Source organism: Rhinoraja longicauda, chromosome 25 (genome assembly GCF_053455715.1).
Source record: "Rhinoraja longicauda isolate Sanriku21f chromosome 25, sRhiLon1.1, whole genome shotgun sequence".
Taxonomy (NCBI): Eukaryota; Metazoa; Chordata; class Chondrichthyes; order Rajiformes; family Arhynchobatidae; genus Rhinoraja; species Rhinoraja longicauda.
Window position 1 is genome coordinate 8,556,914 of NC_135977.1, and position 16,341 is coordinate 8,573,254.

Below are 16,341 nucleotides of genomic sequence, written 5' to 3' on the forward strand. Positions count from 1 at the left end.
GAAGCTTTAAGGGCCAGAACTTCCAAGGGTCCCGGGGGATTTGGAGTGAAAATGACACCCATCATGTATCAGTCTTTGTGGCTAAGTTTGCAGATGATACGAAAATAGGTCGAGGGGCAGGACAAAGCCTGATACATGTCATTTTCACTCCAAATCCCCTGGGACCCTTGGAAGTTCTGGTCCTTAAAGCTTCTCAATCAGTTGAAAAACCTTAATACAGTGTCTGAAGAAGGGTCTCGACCCGAAACGTCACCTATCTCCAAAGATGTCGTGAGACCTGCTGAGTCACCCTAGCTTTTTGTGGCTATCTTCGGTTGAAACCAGCATCTGCAGTGCCTTCCCACAGATCCAAAGAGCGGTAATTTTCATGTTATTTTTAATCAGTTACATTGCAACAAAGGGAATCAAAGAAATGCATGCAGCATGGTGGGTCAATAGCTGACGTGTCATCTTCAATCCCCTGTGCTGTTGTTATTGTATTTCGGATTCAGGCATCAGAAACGAATCCGAAAGTGAAATAGGGGGTATCACCGAGACCGGCTAACTTTCCAGAAACGAAACTGCAGCTGAGATGACGCTTGTTGAACAACACAACCAGTGAGCACGGAGGGAGGGGCAGTGGCGCTGACGTTTAGAAACTGGAAGAGAAGATAAAGCCAAGGGGAAGCGGCTAGAGGGGGCGGAGAGGATTTGCTAGACGCTGAGAGAGGTGTGTGCATCGAAGCCTGTGTCCCAGCGGAGCAAAGTGGGTTGAGGAGTTTGCCCAGAGCGGAGCTGAGAGACGGCGCGGAGCAAATTCGCTCAGGAAAAGAGACAGAATATTCTGCAATCAGATTCTCATCGACTTCTTGCGCTCCCGACTGGGATTGTGCGGCTTCAATTGGTAAGTTCAAAGTTTTGAACACTGGCAAATTCGCAATTTAAAAGTAAATGACTACCATTCTGCGAATCGGGTGGGGAATGTCGTTACCAGCTGAGGTGAAGATTTAGCAGGTAAATATTGGGATCAAGTGATACTGGGTTAGTGTAGGGCGGTGGAGGAAGAAGGGTGGGTCTTGACCCGAAATCTCACCCATCCCCTCTCTCCAGAGAGAGATGCTGCGTGTACCGCTGAGATACTCCAGCATGTTGAGTCCATCTGCGGGTTAAATAAATCATCAGCCGTGATATCCCCGATAGTGAAGCGGCCCGAATGGCCTCCCTCTGCTTGTCTTCCCACATTCTTCTGTTCATGGGTTTTGTGACACCTGTTTGCGCCACTTCAATGGAGACCGTTATCTCCCTGGAATAGCGCATTGAATAATCATTACCAGCCTGAAGAAGGGTCTCGACCCGAAACCTCATCTATTTATTCCTTTTCTCGAGAGATGCTGCCTGACCCGCTGATTTACACTTTCTCCGCGGACGTGCGGAGGATTGGCGCGGAGATATAAAATTGTACACCTAGACCGCAGACCAGAGCAAAGAGCAGACTGCTGGAGGGGCTCGAATGTAGAAACAAAGATCTACAGACGCTGGTTTACATCGCAGATAGACACAAAGTGCTGGAGTAACTCAGCGGGCGGGGCAGCATCTGTGGAAGTTGACTTCTCGGGCTTGGGACCATCCTTCTGCCTTCACAGATGCTGCCTGACCAGCCGAGTTCCTCCAGCAGTTTGTTTTTTTATTGCCATGGATTTACTATTATTGTTTTTTGTTTTTATGTGTGTGTGTGTGTATATATATATATATATAAACACACACACACAATTAACTTGTTCTTGTTTATTACATTGTTCACGGAGTCCTGTTGTGCTGCTGCAAGAAAAAATGTCATTGTTTTATCTGGGACATTTGACAATAAAACATTCTTGACTCTTATGAAATCATGCTCTCGTTTCCCGAGAAGCAGCGAAATCGCAGCGTTAAACGAAACCTAGCTCACGAGGGACCTCGTCTGTCAGAAGCCCAGTATTGCAGCTCAGCCGCCCTTGGTGTCTCACCCAGACAGTTGTGAATCTGGGGAATTCTCTGCCACCGAAGGCAGTGGAGGCCAATTCACTGGATGTGTTCAAGAGAGAGTTAGATTTAGCTCTTGGGACTAAGGGAATCAAGGGATATGGGGAAAAAGCCAGAACGGGGTGCTGATGTTTCTAATATCGTGGAATTTAAAGACTGAATTAAACATCTGTGCAAAAATATCAAATTAGAGTCAATAGTGCATAGTGTTTTGTGTGAATGTGGAATTCTCTAAATTTCAAGTGACCTACACATTCCCCTCCCCCTTTCATCCACCCTAGTTGTTTAACCTGTTCACAGTTCACCACCTTGTATCCGTCTTGAGATCACACCTTCCCTAGCCAACAATGGGCCTAACATCCTGTCTGAGGCCATTTGTTGCCGGTCCTGATTTCTCCTGGTCTTTTCTCACCTTCAGCTCTTCCCTACCCCTCACCCCTACTTCCAGACGGGCAAGAAGGTATTCATCAACATACCGAGTCTCTCCAATCTTAGTTTCAGTTTAAAGATACACTGCAGGAACAGGCCCTTCAGCGCACCGAGTCCGCGGCGACCAGCGATCCCTGCACACTATCTTACCCAACACACCAGGGACAATTCACAATTAACCTACAACCCAGTACGTCTTTGTATTATGGCGGGAAAATGGTGCAACTGGAGAAAACCCACGCAGGTCACTGGGAGAATGTACAAACTCTGTACAAACATCACCCATAGTCGGGATCGAACCTGGGTCTCTGACATGAAGGCAGCAACTCTACCACTGTGTCACTATGCAGTAAAGGCATTGATGTGCTTTCTTTAAGATTGCATCAATGCCTTTGGGCCCAAAACGTTTGTGAAGGATTTAGTAAGAAGTTAACCGAGGTTCAACAGGAGAAATAATTCCTCCCACCTCAAAGTAAAAAAGACGTTGTAATAAGTAGTTTATTATCACGTGTACTCCAGTAATGTGAAATATCCAGTACACGGGACAGTAAACGAAACTAAGTTACTGTGTGGATTTAACAAGTGATTGCATTAATGCAGAGTTGTTGGTTCTAAGTGATATAAAGGATTCTAAACTCTTCTCATTTCTCCACAGTGATTTGGCAAGATGAGACTCCAGTTGAAGTTTTTGACCGGCGACTCTTTGCAACTGGATGTCGACCCTTCCATCCAGGTGTCGGTTCTCAAGGAGAAAATACACAATGCAACTCAGGTGCCTAGATTCCAACAGCGCCTGATGGTGCAAAACGGGCAGCAGGTGGAGCTTCGGGACGACAGCCGGCTGTGTGACTACAACCTCCCCCCCGACCCCACAATCATGCTGCTGATCAGGAAGGATGAATGCATGCAGATATTCCTCGTCAACGAAAAGGGGAAAACCACGACCTACGACGTGCTGCCTTCTGAGTCCGTGCGGGAGTTTAGAAAGAAAGTACAACGGCAGGAAGGGGTCACGCCCGAACAACAGCGCCTGGTATTTGGCAGCATGGAACTGCAAGATGGCCGGTTGCTCTCCGATTACAACATCAAGACTCACTCCACCATCCACCTCACGTTCCGTCTACGCGGTGGTTAATTCGCGCTCGACTGAACTAAATTAAAACTGTTAATTATATTTTCATTGCATTCCTATTTTCTAATGCTTGATTTAAATGAGATGGGTCGATTTGTTCAATGTTTGATATTGTTCACTTTGCTTCTTCATGCTGCCTATCATTTGGTTTTGTCTAGAGTTACAGCGCGGAAACAGGCCCTTCAGCCTACTGAGTGTGCTGACCAACAATCCCTGCATGCTAATGCTATCCTACACACACTAGGGACAATTTACAATTTTACTGAAGCCAATTAAGTAACCCACAAACCTGTACGTCTTTGGAATGTGGGAGGAAACCGGAGCACCAGGGGAAAACCCATGCAGGTCATGTGGAGAACGTACAAACTCCATACAGACAGCACCCGCAGTCCGGAACAAACCCGGGTCTCTGGTGCTGTAAGGCTGCAACTCTACCGCTGCACCACCGTGCCGCTCATAATAGCCGCAGTTGAGTGATCATCTCGGATTAATAAAGCCAAAAAAGTTGGTTCATTTGGCCAATTTCCTGCCTTCTCAGCTTGGAAAAAAAATGCAATCTGTTTAAATCTGACACATTCCTTCATATCCAACTCTGTGCCTTTTTATAGACACAAAATGCTGGAGTAACTCAGTGGGACAGGCAGCATCTCTGGAGAGAAAGAATGGGTGACGTTTCGAGTCAAGACCCTTCTTCTGACTTTGGTTCAGAGGTCTGTTCTGTAAACCGTTGTGGTCCAGATAGAATCTGATTCCTGTGAGTTCTCGAACCAAATTGGCTTCTCACTCAGAGGCCAAAGGATAGCTGATCTATCCTCCAATCTATAATGTGAAATATTTCACCATACAGGAACAAAATCACCTAGAAAACATAGAACAACCGTCACCATGCTGAGAAATGCTTCCACACACTCTGCAAATCATTGCTTCAAAATTAAAGTCTTCATGTTAGAGTTCTAAATGCCTTGCAATGTACTGTTGATGTAATATTCAATCTACTGTGCAACTAAAGAATTTCATATTAATAAATATATATTTGTATGAACACTTGTGCTTTTGTCACTTATTCCACCCATTTGCAGGGTCATAAGTTGGGTCGGGGCAGGTAGGCAATTGGCGGAACCAGGTGTGGAGGTATACGATGGACAGATGGAGTCAGGTGGGAGAGAGGGGTGAAGGTGGAGTTGGGAGCGGGCGGCCGGTGGGTGATAGGTAGAGTTGAGAGCCGCGTAGGGTGAGGGGAAGAGAAGGATGAGGCAGAGGCTGAAAAGGAGACGTGGAGACGCAAGAGGGTGAGGATGTGGGAATATAATAGGCAAGGAAGGTGGTATGTGGAATTAGATAAGGAGTGATGGTGGGCAGATGGAAGTGTGGGGAGGGGATAGAGAGTGGGTGACAAGACAGGGAATCTCGTGGGAGGGGGAATGAAGCTGGGTGAGAGTGCAGAGTGGGAGGAAGGACAACGGAGTGTGGGTGACCCGGAATTGGAAAACTCAATGTTCTGGCCAATAGGTTGTAGACTGAGCAGGTGGAATGCGAGGTGTTACCCTTCCAGTTTGTGTTTTTCTTCACCCTGGCCGTGGAGAGGGTGGAGGTCAGAGAGGTCGGGGTGGAAATGGGAAGGCGGATTGAAGTGGTATGCAACGAGAGGTCAGGATGGTCTTTACGGATAAAACGTGGGTGTTCAATGGGCAGAGGGCATGATTGAGGTACTAAATTAAAACTTTGAGTTGCCCGTCGTCATGGAAGACAAACAGATTCTGTGGAGTCAAAGAGGTGTTCGATGTTTTGGGTCAAGACCTTGCACCAAGACTGAGGGTGTAAGGGCTATAATTCTTAAAGAAGAGGCCGAGAAGGCCAGCTGCAAATTGAGTGGATAAATCACCTGGTCCAACTGGAACATATCTGAGGTTGCTATGAGGAAATTGCAGAGACCCTGGTCATACTTTTCCAAACTTCTGTTGGTTGGCATGATGGTTTAACAACTGGAAAATTGCAAATGTTACACTATTGTTCTAAAAGGGAAATGGTGGGGGGCACGGTGGCGCAGCTGGTAGAGCCATTGCCTCACAGCGCCAGAGACCTGGGTTCGATCCTGACTGCTGTCTGTGTAGAGTTTGCACATTCTCCCTGTGCTCCTATTTCCTCACGCATCTCAAAGACGTGCGGGTTTGTAGGTTGTGGAAGAAATTAATTTAGAGGGAAATTAATGGAGAATGAAAAGCGGAGACTTTGCAGATTTGCTTCGAGATTTTATTGCATTATATCAAGGAGAGATGGCGGCAGTAAACTGCCCACCAGTTCTCTGACTTCACGGCAGAATTAGCCGACAGCTAAACTGTGCAGTAAACAACTTTTGTTTTTTTGTTAGATGCTATTCTACGAAAATATTCTATCAACTACATGGGTACCAATTATTTCATCAGTCATAACATACTTCTTGTTTATGTTAATCTTATTCAACAACAAATGGTTAATATGAGTCAAACACAAAACAAGGGCATCTTGACATTATTCTATCTCATCTTTAGGTGCCCCGCGGCACCATCCCCTCTCCGAGCCAATCATAAGCCCCCCATTTACAGTAACATTTCTATGCTTCAAGTGGTAGGGGGCGTGGGTGGTCTACTGTAACACACTGCTGAGAGAAACAAGCTTCCTTATCTCCACTATTTCATGTTTACATTTACCATCCACCCTTCAACACATTCCCAGACAAGAGGTGATACGTTTAATCCTACTTTGTCAATACCCACGAACCTCTTCTGCACCTGGTCAATGAGAGATGCCTATTGTCACATCCAAGCACCCTTTCGTTACCTTGTTCAATTCCAATCTTCTAATTTATTCTTAATTGTTAACTGTATGTGTTGTCATTTGTGAGCGATGCACCAAGGCACATTCCTTGTATATGCACATACTTGGCCAATAAACTTATTCATTCATTCATCACTGGAAAATGGGACTAGCTTGATTTCTCATATAGAATTGATATTAGATCAAAGGACCGAATGGGCTATTTCTGTGCTATTGCCATTCCATGATTCTGAGGAGTGTGGTAGTGCAATGATCGATTCATTTTTAAACTCAATGGAAAATTATTTTAACACATATAATGCATCTACTTGTGTTACCTCCCTGAAAGTGGCAACACATGTTGATAGGAGTGGTAAAGAAGGCACCCGGTATGCTTGCCTTCATCATTTGGGGCATTGAGTATAAGAGTCTGGTTGGTGGTGATGTTGCAGCTTTGTAGGACTTTAGTTAGGTCACATTTGGAGTGTTGTGCGCAGTCTGGTCGCTCCATTGCAGGAAGGATGTGGAAGCTTTGGAGATGGTGCAGAAGAGGTTTACCATGGTGCTCCCGGAATTACAGGGTATTAGCGATAAGGAGAGGTTAGACAAACTCAGATTGTTTTCTCTGGAGAGCGGAGGTGAGGAGGCAACATGAAAAATACAAAATTATGAGAGGCATAGATAGGCTAGACAGTCAGAAGCTTTTTCCAAGGGTGGAAATGTCAAAGACTAGAGGCCATATGTTTAAGGTGAGAGGGGCAACATTTAAAAGAGATGTGCCAACTTGGTTGGCATTGACAAGGTGGAGTGAAGGGCCTGTTTCCATGCTGTATAGCTCTATGACTTTAAGTGGAATTTGACTCAGCATTCAGACACCCAGTAGAACTCTGTTGATCTAGAACGCATTCTGGAAAAGAGACAAATTCAAAAGTGCGTGAAATTTAAAGAGGAAAACAAAATCCGTGAATGCAGTGGCACAGTGGTAGAACTGCTGCCTCACAGTGCCTGAGATCCAGGTTCGATCCTGACTAAGGGGGCTGTCTGTGTGGAGTTTGTTCATTCTCTCTGTGCGTTTTCTCCGGGTATGCCAGTTTCCTTCCACATCGCAGACGTGCAGGTTTGTAGGTTAATTGGCTTCTACAAATTGCCCCCAGTGTGTAGGGAGTGGATGCAAAAGTGGGATGGATTTGATTGGATGATAAAAATAGAGGTGATAGAGTCAGCTAATTAGAACGTGTCAGGTATCGGTTGTTCAGACATTGCAGGAAAGGTGGAGAGTGGAGGGGAAGCATTTAACGGAGATAAGGTGAGATAGCAATGCTGGTGGAGAGGCCAGGAGAGGAATAAATGAAAGTCGGAGAGATATAGAAGTAGTGTATGGGTGATCGTAGGCAGACGTGGACTTGGTGGGCCGAAGGGTCTGTTTCCACGCTGTATCTCTAAATACTAAAGATTGAAGTAAAGAGATACAACAAAATTAATATACATCAGTTACAGAACTGAAAATATTTCATATTGCAGTGGGAGCAGAGCATGGAGCAGGTGTTACTCAGATGTTGATCCCTTGTTTATCCCATCAAAACAGAAACCCTGGGGACAATAAAGTGCCAATACAACCCATAAGATAACAACCTCAATGCCCAATGCGGGCAGCACAGTGGTAGAGTTGCTGACTTACAATGCCAGAAACCCGGGTTCGATCCTGACTACGGGTGCTGTCTGTACGGAGTTTGTACGTTCTCCCTGTGACCGCTTGGGTTTCCTCCGGGTGCTCCGGTTTCCTCCCACGCTCCAAAGAAGTACAGGTTTGTAGGTTAATTGGCTTCGGTAAACATTGCAAATAGTCCCTGGTGTGTCGGATAGATAGCGTACTGGGTGATCGCTGGTCGGTGCGGACTTGGTGGGGCGAAGGGTCAGTTTCCACACTGGATGTCTAAAGTCTAAAGTCCATCAAGTCCCTTTCACTATATGGGAGTCCTTATTGCAAACCTCTCAACTTCCTGCATATATGGCAAATGTACCTGACAATTCTCTGCCGCAGAAGGCAGTGGAGGCCAATTCACTGGATGTTTTCAAAAGAAAGTTAGATTTAGCACTTGGGGCTAATGGAATCAAGGAATATGGGGTAAAAGCCAGAAAGGGGTACTGATTTTGGATGATCAGCCATGATCGTATTGAATGGCGGTGCTGGCTCGAAGGGCCAAATGGCCAGCTCCTTCACCTATTTTCTATAGGAGATGTATACAGATATACAAACTCAATCAACAACATGATGCTACTGTGCTTATAACCTGGGTGTCTTGAAGGGGCACTTTGGCAATCAGTATTTGAACATTTAACTACACAAGATATTTTTGGTCGTTAACCAGTTGAAATCCATAATAGATTGTTCTGCTTCACCAAATGCCACACCATCTCAGAGGACTTTGACTGAAATCCATGCGCAGCTTGGATTTGATTGGATGATAAAAATAGAGGTGATAGAGTCAGCTAATTAGAACGTGTCAGGTATCGGTTGCTCAGATATTTCAGGAAAGGTGGTGAGTGGAGGGGGAACGTTTGGTACGTGGCAGCGCCTAACGGCAGCGGCTGACTAGCAGTCTGTCCGTCTTTTTTTCCCCTTTTTTTGTTGTGTGTCGGTGTTGGGATGGTTTTTATATATATTTTTTTGGTTGTGTATGTGTGGGAGGGGGTGGTGGTGTGGGTGGGTGGGTGTGGGGACTTTTCTCTTCCTCACGGCGCGGGGTGCGGCTCGGCTGCGGGGCCTAACATCGCCCGCTGCGGCTCGGCCGCTGGACTTTACATCACCCGGTGCGGCTTGGCCGCTGGACTTTACATCACCCGGTGCGGCTTGGCCGCTGGACTTTACATCCCGGTGCGGCTCGGCTGCGGGGCCTAACATCGCCCGCTGCGGCTTGGCCGCTGGACTTTACATCACCCGGTGCGGCTTGGCCACTGGACTTTACATCCCGGTGCGGCTTGGCCGCTGGACTTAACAGTGCCCGGTGCAGCTCGGCTGCGGGGCTTAACATCGCCCGGTGCAGCTCGGCTGCGGGGCTTTTCATCGCTGGTGCGGCTCGGCTGCGGACTTGACATCGCCCGGTGCGGCTCGACCATGGGACTTAGCTGCGCAAGGCTTGGTCGCGGGCCTTTCATCGCCCGGTTCGGCCGCGAGACGTTTCAGCGCCCGGAGCGGGGACTGTGCGGGTCGGTCGGGGACGAGCTGTCTGTCCGTGGGCGTGGGGAAGAGAGTGGAAGTTTTGTTGCCTCCATCACAGTGAGGGGGTGTTTGGAGTCACTGTGATGGACGTTTGTGTTGGGGTTATGTGTCTTGTGTTCTTTTTTTTTTCTATGACTGCTATGTAGTTTCGTTCGGTACTTCGGTACCGAACGACAAATAAAGCTCTGTTATAACGGAGATAAGGTGAGATAGCAATGCTGGTGGAGAGGCCAGGAGAGGAATAAATGAAGTCGGAGAGAGGACTATTCACCAGGGAGAAAGCTTGAGGAGCGGGACTGAGAGCAGGGACGCTGAAGCAGAGGATTCATCTACTTCTCTCAGCCTGTGTGAAAAGTGAATGTGAAAGCTTCTTCAGATCGCCGTTCTCACCTGGGCAGGTGTGTCCGACAGTTGGAGTGAGTATGTTAAGTGTTTTTGTTGGATTCTGTGTAAATTTCTGTGTAAATTTGGAAATGAATACCCGTATTGAACGTGTAACCTCCGGAAATGTCGGATGGGGTTGTTGAAAAGAAGATGTTTTGTAAATATTTATTACTTGAATAAAGTATTTTTTGATATAAAAAAAGTTTCTGTTGCCAACTGACCCGCTCCAGACTGCAGGAGTACTTGCTGAGGGACGCACTGAAGCTTGGTGTAGCCAACACCAAGGCTCTGTGGGGGAGGACCACAGCATAGGGTTCTTCCGCTGCTGGACATTGATGGGGCAAGGTGTGGTGGAGATGCCCCTCAAACGAGGGAAGGGATATCAACCCATGGGGCTACATTAGTGGCAAGGGTGCCAGGTATAATGATATTTCTGTGAACATTACGATACGATGCAAATGAATGTATGTAGAGCCTCTGAGAATGTCAGAAGGATTTTTGCACGGTTCTTGTTTTGTATATATTTTTTATTCTGAATAAAGATTATTTTGATTAAAAAAGATTGGGCGGGGGTGGGGGGGTTACTCTCAGAGGGCCAGAGTGGAGAACAGATTATTCTGAATTTCAGAAGGGGTGTACATTTCTCCAAATATAATTGTCTGATGAAATTGGTAAATAGAAGCTCAAGAGTCCCTGGAGAATCTTCTCATGAGATGCCATTCATCCACAAGCCATTTGCAGGGATAAACAGGAATGAGGAAGCAGGCCTCAGGGAGTTCCCAGCGGGCTTCACAGGATCAAAAACAAATTCCGGTCTGCTTCAGAGTGCAGATTTAAGGTGGCAAAAAAAAAGAGAGAGAGGACAGACAAGCCAGGAATAGCTGGAGGCAAAATTAATCATTCCCTTCTTTGAGATAAAATATGTGAAGACCAAGAAAAAACACAAAATGCTGGAGTAACTCAGCAGGTCAGGCTGAGGAAGGGGAGAAATGGGTACGAGTCCAGTGGGACACAGGGAAGGGTGGGTGGAAAGAAGTGGGGAGGGTGGATGATGTTTGTAGATTAGTTACCAAAAATTGGAGAATTCGATGTTCGTACGCATTAGGTTGTAAACTACCCGATTGAAACACGAGGACAAGAGATCCAGATGCTGTATCTGAAGGAGATGATGGTCCCATGGATTATGGGGTCCAGGAGAAAAGGCAGGAGGACAAAGGAATGGATGCTTGTGTGGAAAAACAGTCCATTTTTGATCTGTAGTGTGCAATTTTGGTGCATTGTGAGTACTATCAAACAGGAAATTTAGTGCTGTATCAAAAAAATCTTTCTCTGTTGGGGTAATGGAGATCTTAGTGTAGGTTGTCTTGTTTCTCCCCCTTTGTGATAACCAGAATAATCAGATAAGCACAACTCAGAACTTTTGTAGAGTCAGAAGGCACTGCAGATGCTGGAATATTCACCAAAAAAACAAAGTGCGGGAGCAAAATCTCGCCCTTTAAATAAACCAAATACTTCGGGATTTCCGACTTTCGGTTTTATTTACTCGTTGCTGTGAATTTCGATTTCTCCCCCCCCCCCCCCCCCCCCCCCCTCCTTCAACTTTCCACAATCAGACTGAAGAAAAGGTACTGACCTTAAACAAACAGAAAAACACCACAAAGTACTGGAATAAAGCTCAGGCTAAGTGAGGTGACAAGTGTAGCGGGGACATGTTTTTTTTAATATTAAAAAAATTATTCAATTATTAAAAATAATATTTACAATACCTTAAAACAAAACAGAACCCACCACCATAATACAAGATAAACAAATATACTAAATAAACTACTATACAACTATTATAAGAAAATAACTGCAGATGCTGGTACAAATCAAAGGTATTTATTCACAAAATGCTGGAGCAACTCAGCAGGTCAGGCAGCATCTCAGGAGAGAAGGAATGGGTGACGTTTCGGGTCGAGAGACTGAAGAAGGGTCTCGACCCGAAACGTCACCCATTCCTTCTCTCCCGAGATGCTGCCTGACCTGCTGAGTTACTCCAGCATTTTGTGAATAAATACCTTCAATACTATACAACTATGTTACACTCCTTGTCAAGGATGCATTCAACCCTCCGCGGTGCCCAGCGGTCCCTCTCCAACACCACCCGGGCGCGGATGTAACCCCAGAAGGCAGCCGGCTCGGGCAGAGCCCTCTTCCGCCTGGCGCGGTGAGTCGCGGATGGCCAGCTTGGCCAGGCCCAGGAGCAACCCAACCAGGACATCCTCGGCCCTCCCCTCTCCCCTACGCACAGGGTGTCCAAAGATGAGGATGGTGGGTGAAAAGTGCAGCCAAAGGGCAAAAGGCAAAGGGACATGTTGGCTGGTGTGGGGGAGTTGGGCCAAAGGGTCTGTTTCCACGCTGTATCACTCTATGACTCTAAGGTAGAATCTGGAGATGGTGTTTCAGGCGGGGATCTTTGTTCAGACGGGGTCTCCAGGTTCCCCTTCCCCGCAGCCAACTACGGACCATCGTAGCTTTTTGCATATCTTTCATTCATTTGTTCTACGTGCCTTCTGTATCTCTCGTTTCCCCTCCCCTGACTCTTGGTCTGCAGAAGGGTCTTGACCGAAAACGTCACGTATTCCTTTTCTCCAGAGATGCTGTCTGACCCGCTGGGTTACTCCAACATTTTGTGTCTATCTCCAGGTATCTGAACAGAGTGCTGGGGGAACTCAGCGGGTCAGGCATCATCTGCTGCGGGAATAGGACAGACCCTAAACTTGACCCTAAAGATTGTCCTTCCATTCCCTCCACAGATGCTGCCTGACAGGTGCTTAGTTCCCCCAGCACTTTGTATTTTGCTCAAGATTCCAGCATCTGCAATTCCTTGTGTCTCTTGATTCTAGTAACTGATGCTAGTCAATTCTATCTGTAATTATAGCGTTTCCCTTTCATTTACCCCCCTTCCAGGATCTTCAGTAACCTGCAGATATAAGAAACTGCAGATACTGGAGCAAAAAAGTGCCGGAGTAACTCAGTGGCTCAATCGTCCCTAGTGTGTAGGATATAATTAGTGTTTGGGTGAGTGCTGGTCGGCATGGTAGGTGGGCCGAAGGGCCTTGTTCCCGACCCCCACCCCCCCCGCCTCCAGTTTTCTCTCCCCTACTACTACCGGCCAAGAGAACTGTCCCGGCCTGAAACATCTCCTGCACAATGACATGCAGATTTAAAAAATCGCGATGTGCTGGAGTAACTCAGGATGTCAGGGTCTCTGGAGATCATGGGTAGATGTGTTAGGTCGGGAGCCTTCTTCGAACTGATTGTGGTGGGGTGGGAGGGGGGTAAAAAAAACTGGAGGAAAGGTGGGGGCAGGACAAAGGCATAGTCATCAAGTTAAAGCGTTTGTCAGTCTGAAGACAGGGCTCGACCCAAAACATCACCCATTCCTTCTCGCCTGAGAAGCTGCCTGGTCCCGCTGAGTTACTCCAGCATTTTGTGTCTATCATCAAGTTAAAGTTTGGCACATTGTGTATACTCTGCCATTGAATCAAGGTTGATCTGTCTTTCCCTCTCAACCCCATTTTCCTGCCTTTTCCCCATAACCCCTGACACCCTTACTACTCAAGAATCTGACAATCTCCACCTTAAAAATATCCATTGCTTTGGCCTCCACTGCCATGTTTGGCAATGAATTCCAGATTCCCCACCCTCTGACTAAAGAGATTCCTCCTCATCTCCTTTGTAAAGATACATCCTTTTATTCTGAGGCTGTGGCTCAGAATGTTTATCTGAATCGTCCACTGATCTGACACTGTCTCAGCCTCTGACTATTTAGTTACACAGTTGCTCAGGATGAACCCTGAGAAGGACCAACGCATCCTGGATTTCCATCTTTCCCTATTTTCATCCTGGAAAAAAAGGTTTTGACTGTCTAACCTATCTATGCCTTCAATAATGTTATAATTTTGACTTCCAGCTGTCCACTGTGATGGTTCTACAAACCCCTCAGTACAAGAGAAATCTTGAATATTCCTTCAATGTTGATCTGGTCGTTCACACCCAAACCATGGGAATAATGAGACCAGAAGAGTCTCGACCCGAAACATCTCCTATCCATGTTCTCCAGAGATGGTGCCTGACCTGCTGAGTTATTCCAGTGCTTTGTGTCCTTATGGGAATAAATATAATTGGGACCCACAGCACCAATTTTGCAGGACAGAAGCTGTCCGTGGGAGGAAAGGGGGAGGAGGTTATCCTTTTCCACTCCAGTCTGTCTGCTTCAATATGAGGGAGCTAATCCAAGCAATTTTGGGATTCCAGATCCCTTGACCTCTCATGGTCTCTAAGTAGCTGTTCACCTGGCTACCTGGCTGTGCTTGTGTGAATGTGCAATGGATGGTTTTACATGGTTTGACTGTGATGTGGAAAGGTTGTAAAAATAACTGTGTTGGCTCTTATAGACGTTGCCAAAATGTCAATAAATGGACTGATTTTCAGATAGTGACAAAAGGTAAAACAGCATTTACCTCGATACGAAATACATACAAGCAAGTCACAGCTGTTACCATCTTCCTTACAGGTTTTGGTTTAGTTCTAGCAACACAGTGTTGAAACAGGCCCTTCGGCCCACTGCATCCGCGCCGACCAACGATCACCCGTATACTAGCTCTGTTATCCCATCTTTGTATCTTACACACTAGGGGCAATTTACAGAAGCCAATGAACCTACAAACCTACACCTGTCTTTGGAATGTGGGAGGAAACCGGAGCACCCATAGAAAACCCACACGGTCACGGGGAGATCGTACAAACTCCGTACAGCACCCGTAGTCAGGATCAAATTCTGGTCTCTGGCAGCGACTCTACCGCTGCGCCACCATGCAGCCCCAATATATTGTGCCTGGAAGCAACTGGGAGCAATGTTCAGAATGCAGCCCTGTGGACCCTACACAGGGATTGTTGGGTGATTATCAGTTCAATACATGTGATCTCAGTGGTTTCCCTGTTCTCAACTTCTCTTGCTGCTACTTCCACCAACGTGATCAGCTGACTCAACTCCCATAATGTATGAATCCCCCTTACATGTTTACTGCAGGGGAAGTGCAGATCCTAATGGGCAAGTAATCGGCACCAAGTAACTCATAACAGATAAAAGTACACAAATGAATATAAGAACTCTGATTGAAGAAAGGAACCAAGTAATCTTTCATTGTTACAGCTTTTATTTATCCATGCAGAATTTCACAAAGATTGACATTTAATTTAATTAAAGTAGAGCTACTTTCCTGGCAGCTGGGCTAGGCTACCGTCTTCTAAAGTATAAAGTCAACGTAAAAATACGCAGTATAAAGAGGCTGAAGAAGGGACAAGACCCGAAACGTCACCTATCCATGTTCTTCAGAAATGCTGCCTGTCCTGCTGAGTTGCACCAGCATTTGGTGTCTTTGTTTGGTAAACCGGCATCTGCAGTTCCTTGTTACTGCCACCATCTACATTGTACTCATGAGGATCTTCAACGTATCCAGAAAAATAATTTAGTCCAATCAAGTGAATTCCGTTACGATCCTTAGAGTGCAGTCCACCGAAAAATCGGCATTAATTATCAAAGAGTTTGAAATTCAGTAGCTGTGGGCGTCCACGTTGTCATTTGAACATTGTAAGTGTGTGCACAAGGTGAGGGTTGTAAATAGAGTTTAAACTGTCCAGATAGAGAGCTGACCATTGAGCATGTTTGTTTAGGTCTGAGGGATGTGGGGAATGTGCACGGGGACTGCATGAATGAATGGATGAATGATACTTGATGGCCACAAGTACCTATTCTGGGCAGAGTACCTAGGTACAGTGAAATGCTTTGTTTTGCACACAACCTAGGCAGTACACAAGTGTCCCTACTTATCTGTCACCGACAAATTTACAAAGCCCAAACAACCTTATCTGCTGCCCCTCATGTGGGATGAACATGCTGAAGCACCCCAGTTCCATTTGCGGATATTGGTCACATAAGATCGCCTGGATGAACAGGCGGTGGGAAAATGTTCCAGTAGAAAGAACACAGTACAGAACATGTGCCTGTCAAAAGCAGCGCTTGTCTGTCGCCAGTGATTGTTAATTCCGATTCAACCCAGATAATTGCTCTCAATGATAACTTAATTAATAGTCTTTCGCATTGCTATTGATTTTCAGACTGTGTAACTGTGACCCTCTGCACTTGAACATTGGAGTTCATTGCCACCGCGCCGTCGCAGGTTGACATAGGTGGTAGAATGCTGCTTAATGCCGTAATCTTTCAGCATCAGTTTATCTTCAAGTGGCTTAGATTGAAAGGTCAAGTAGTACTGACTTCGTTGGAGGCGCTCTAGAGATTCAATTTCATTTTTAAAACTTGAAACCTTGTCGTTTGGTG

The 16,341-nt window shown here is 46.2% G+C and overlaps 2 protein-coding genes across 2 annotated transcripts in view; one reads left to right on the forward strand and one right to left on the reverse strand.

The window, feature by feature from the left end:
- The window catches only part of LOC144606091 (2'-5'-oligoadenylate synthase 1-like), a 52,124-nt gene that overhangs the window by 34,438 nt on the left and 1,345 nt on the right, over window positions 1–16,341 (reverse strand). The window lies entirely within an intron of this gene.
- Window positions 688–4,557, forward strand: LOC144606093 (uncharacterized). The gene is made up of 2 exons (XM_078421898.1): window positions 688–883; window positions 3,083–4,557. Exon 2 carries the CDS (start codon window positions 3,095–3,097, stop codon window positions 3,560–3,562), a length of 468 nt encoding a protein of 155 aa, XP_078278024.1. The 5' UTR covers window positions 688–883; window positions 3,083–3,094; the 3' UTR covers window positions 3,563–4,557.

Coding starts and splice junctions, on each gene's coding strand:
- LOC144606093 (XM_078421898.1), top strand. CDS start 3,095: ATGAGACTCCAGTTGAAGTTTTTGACCGGCGACTCTTTGCAACTGGAT.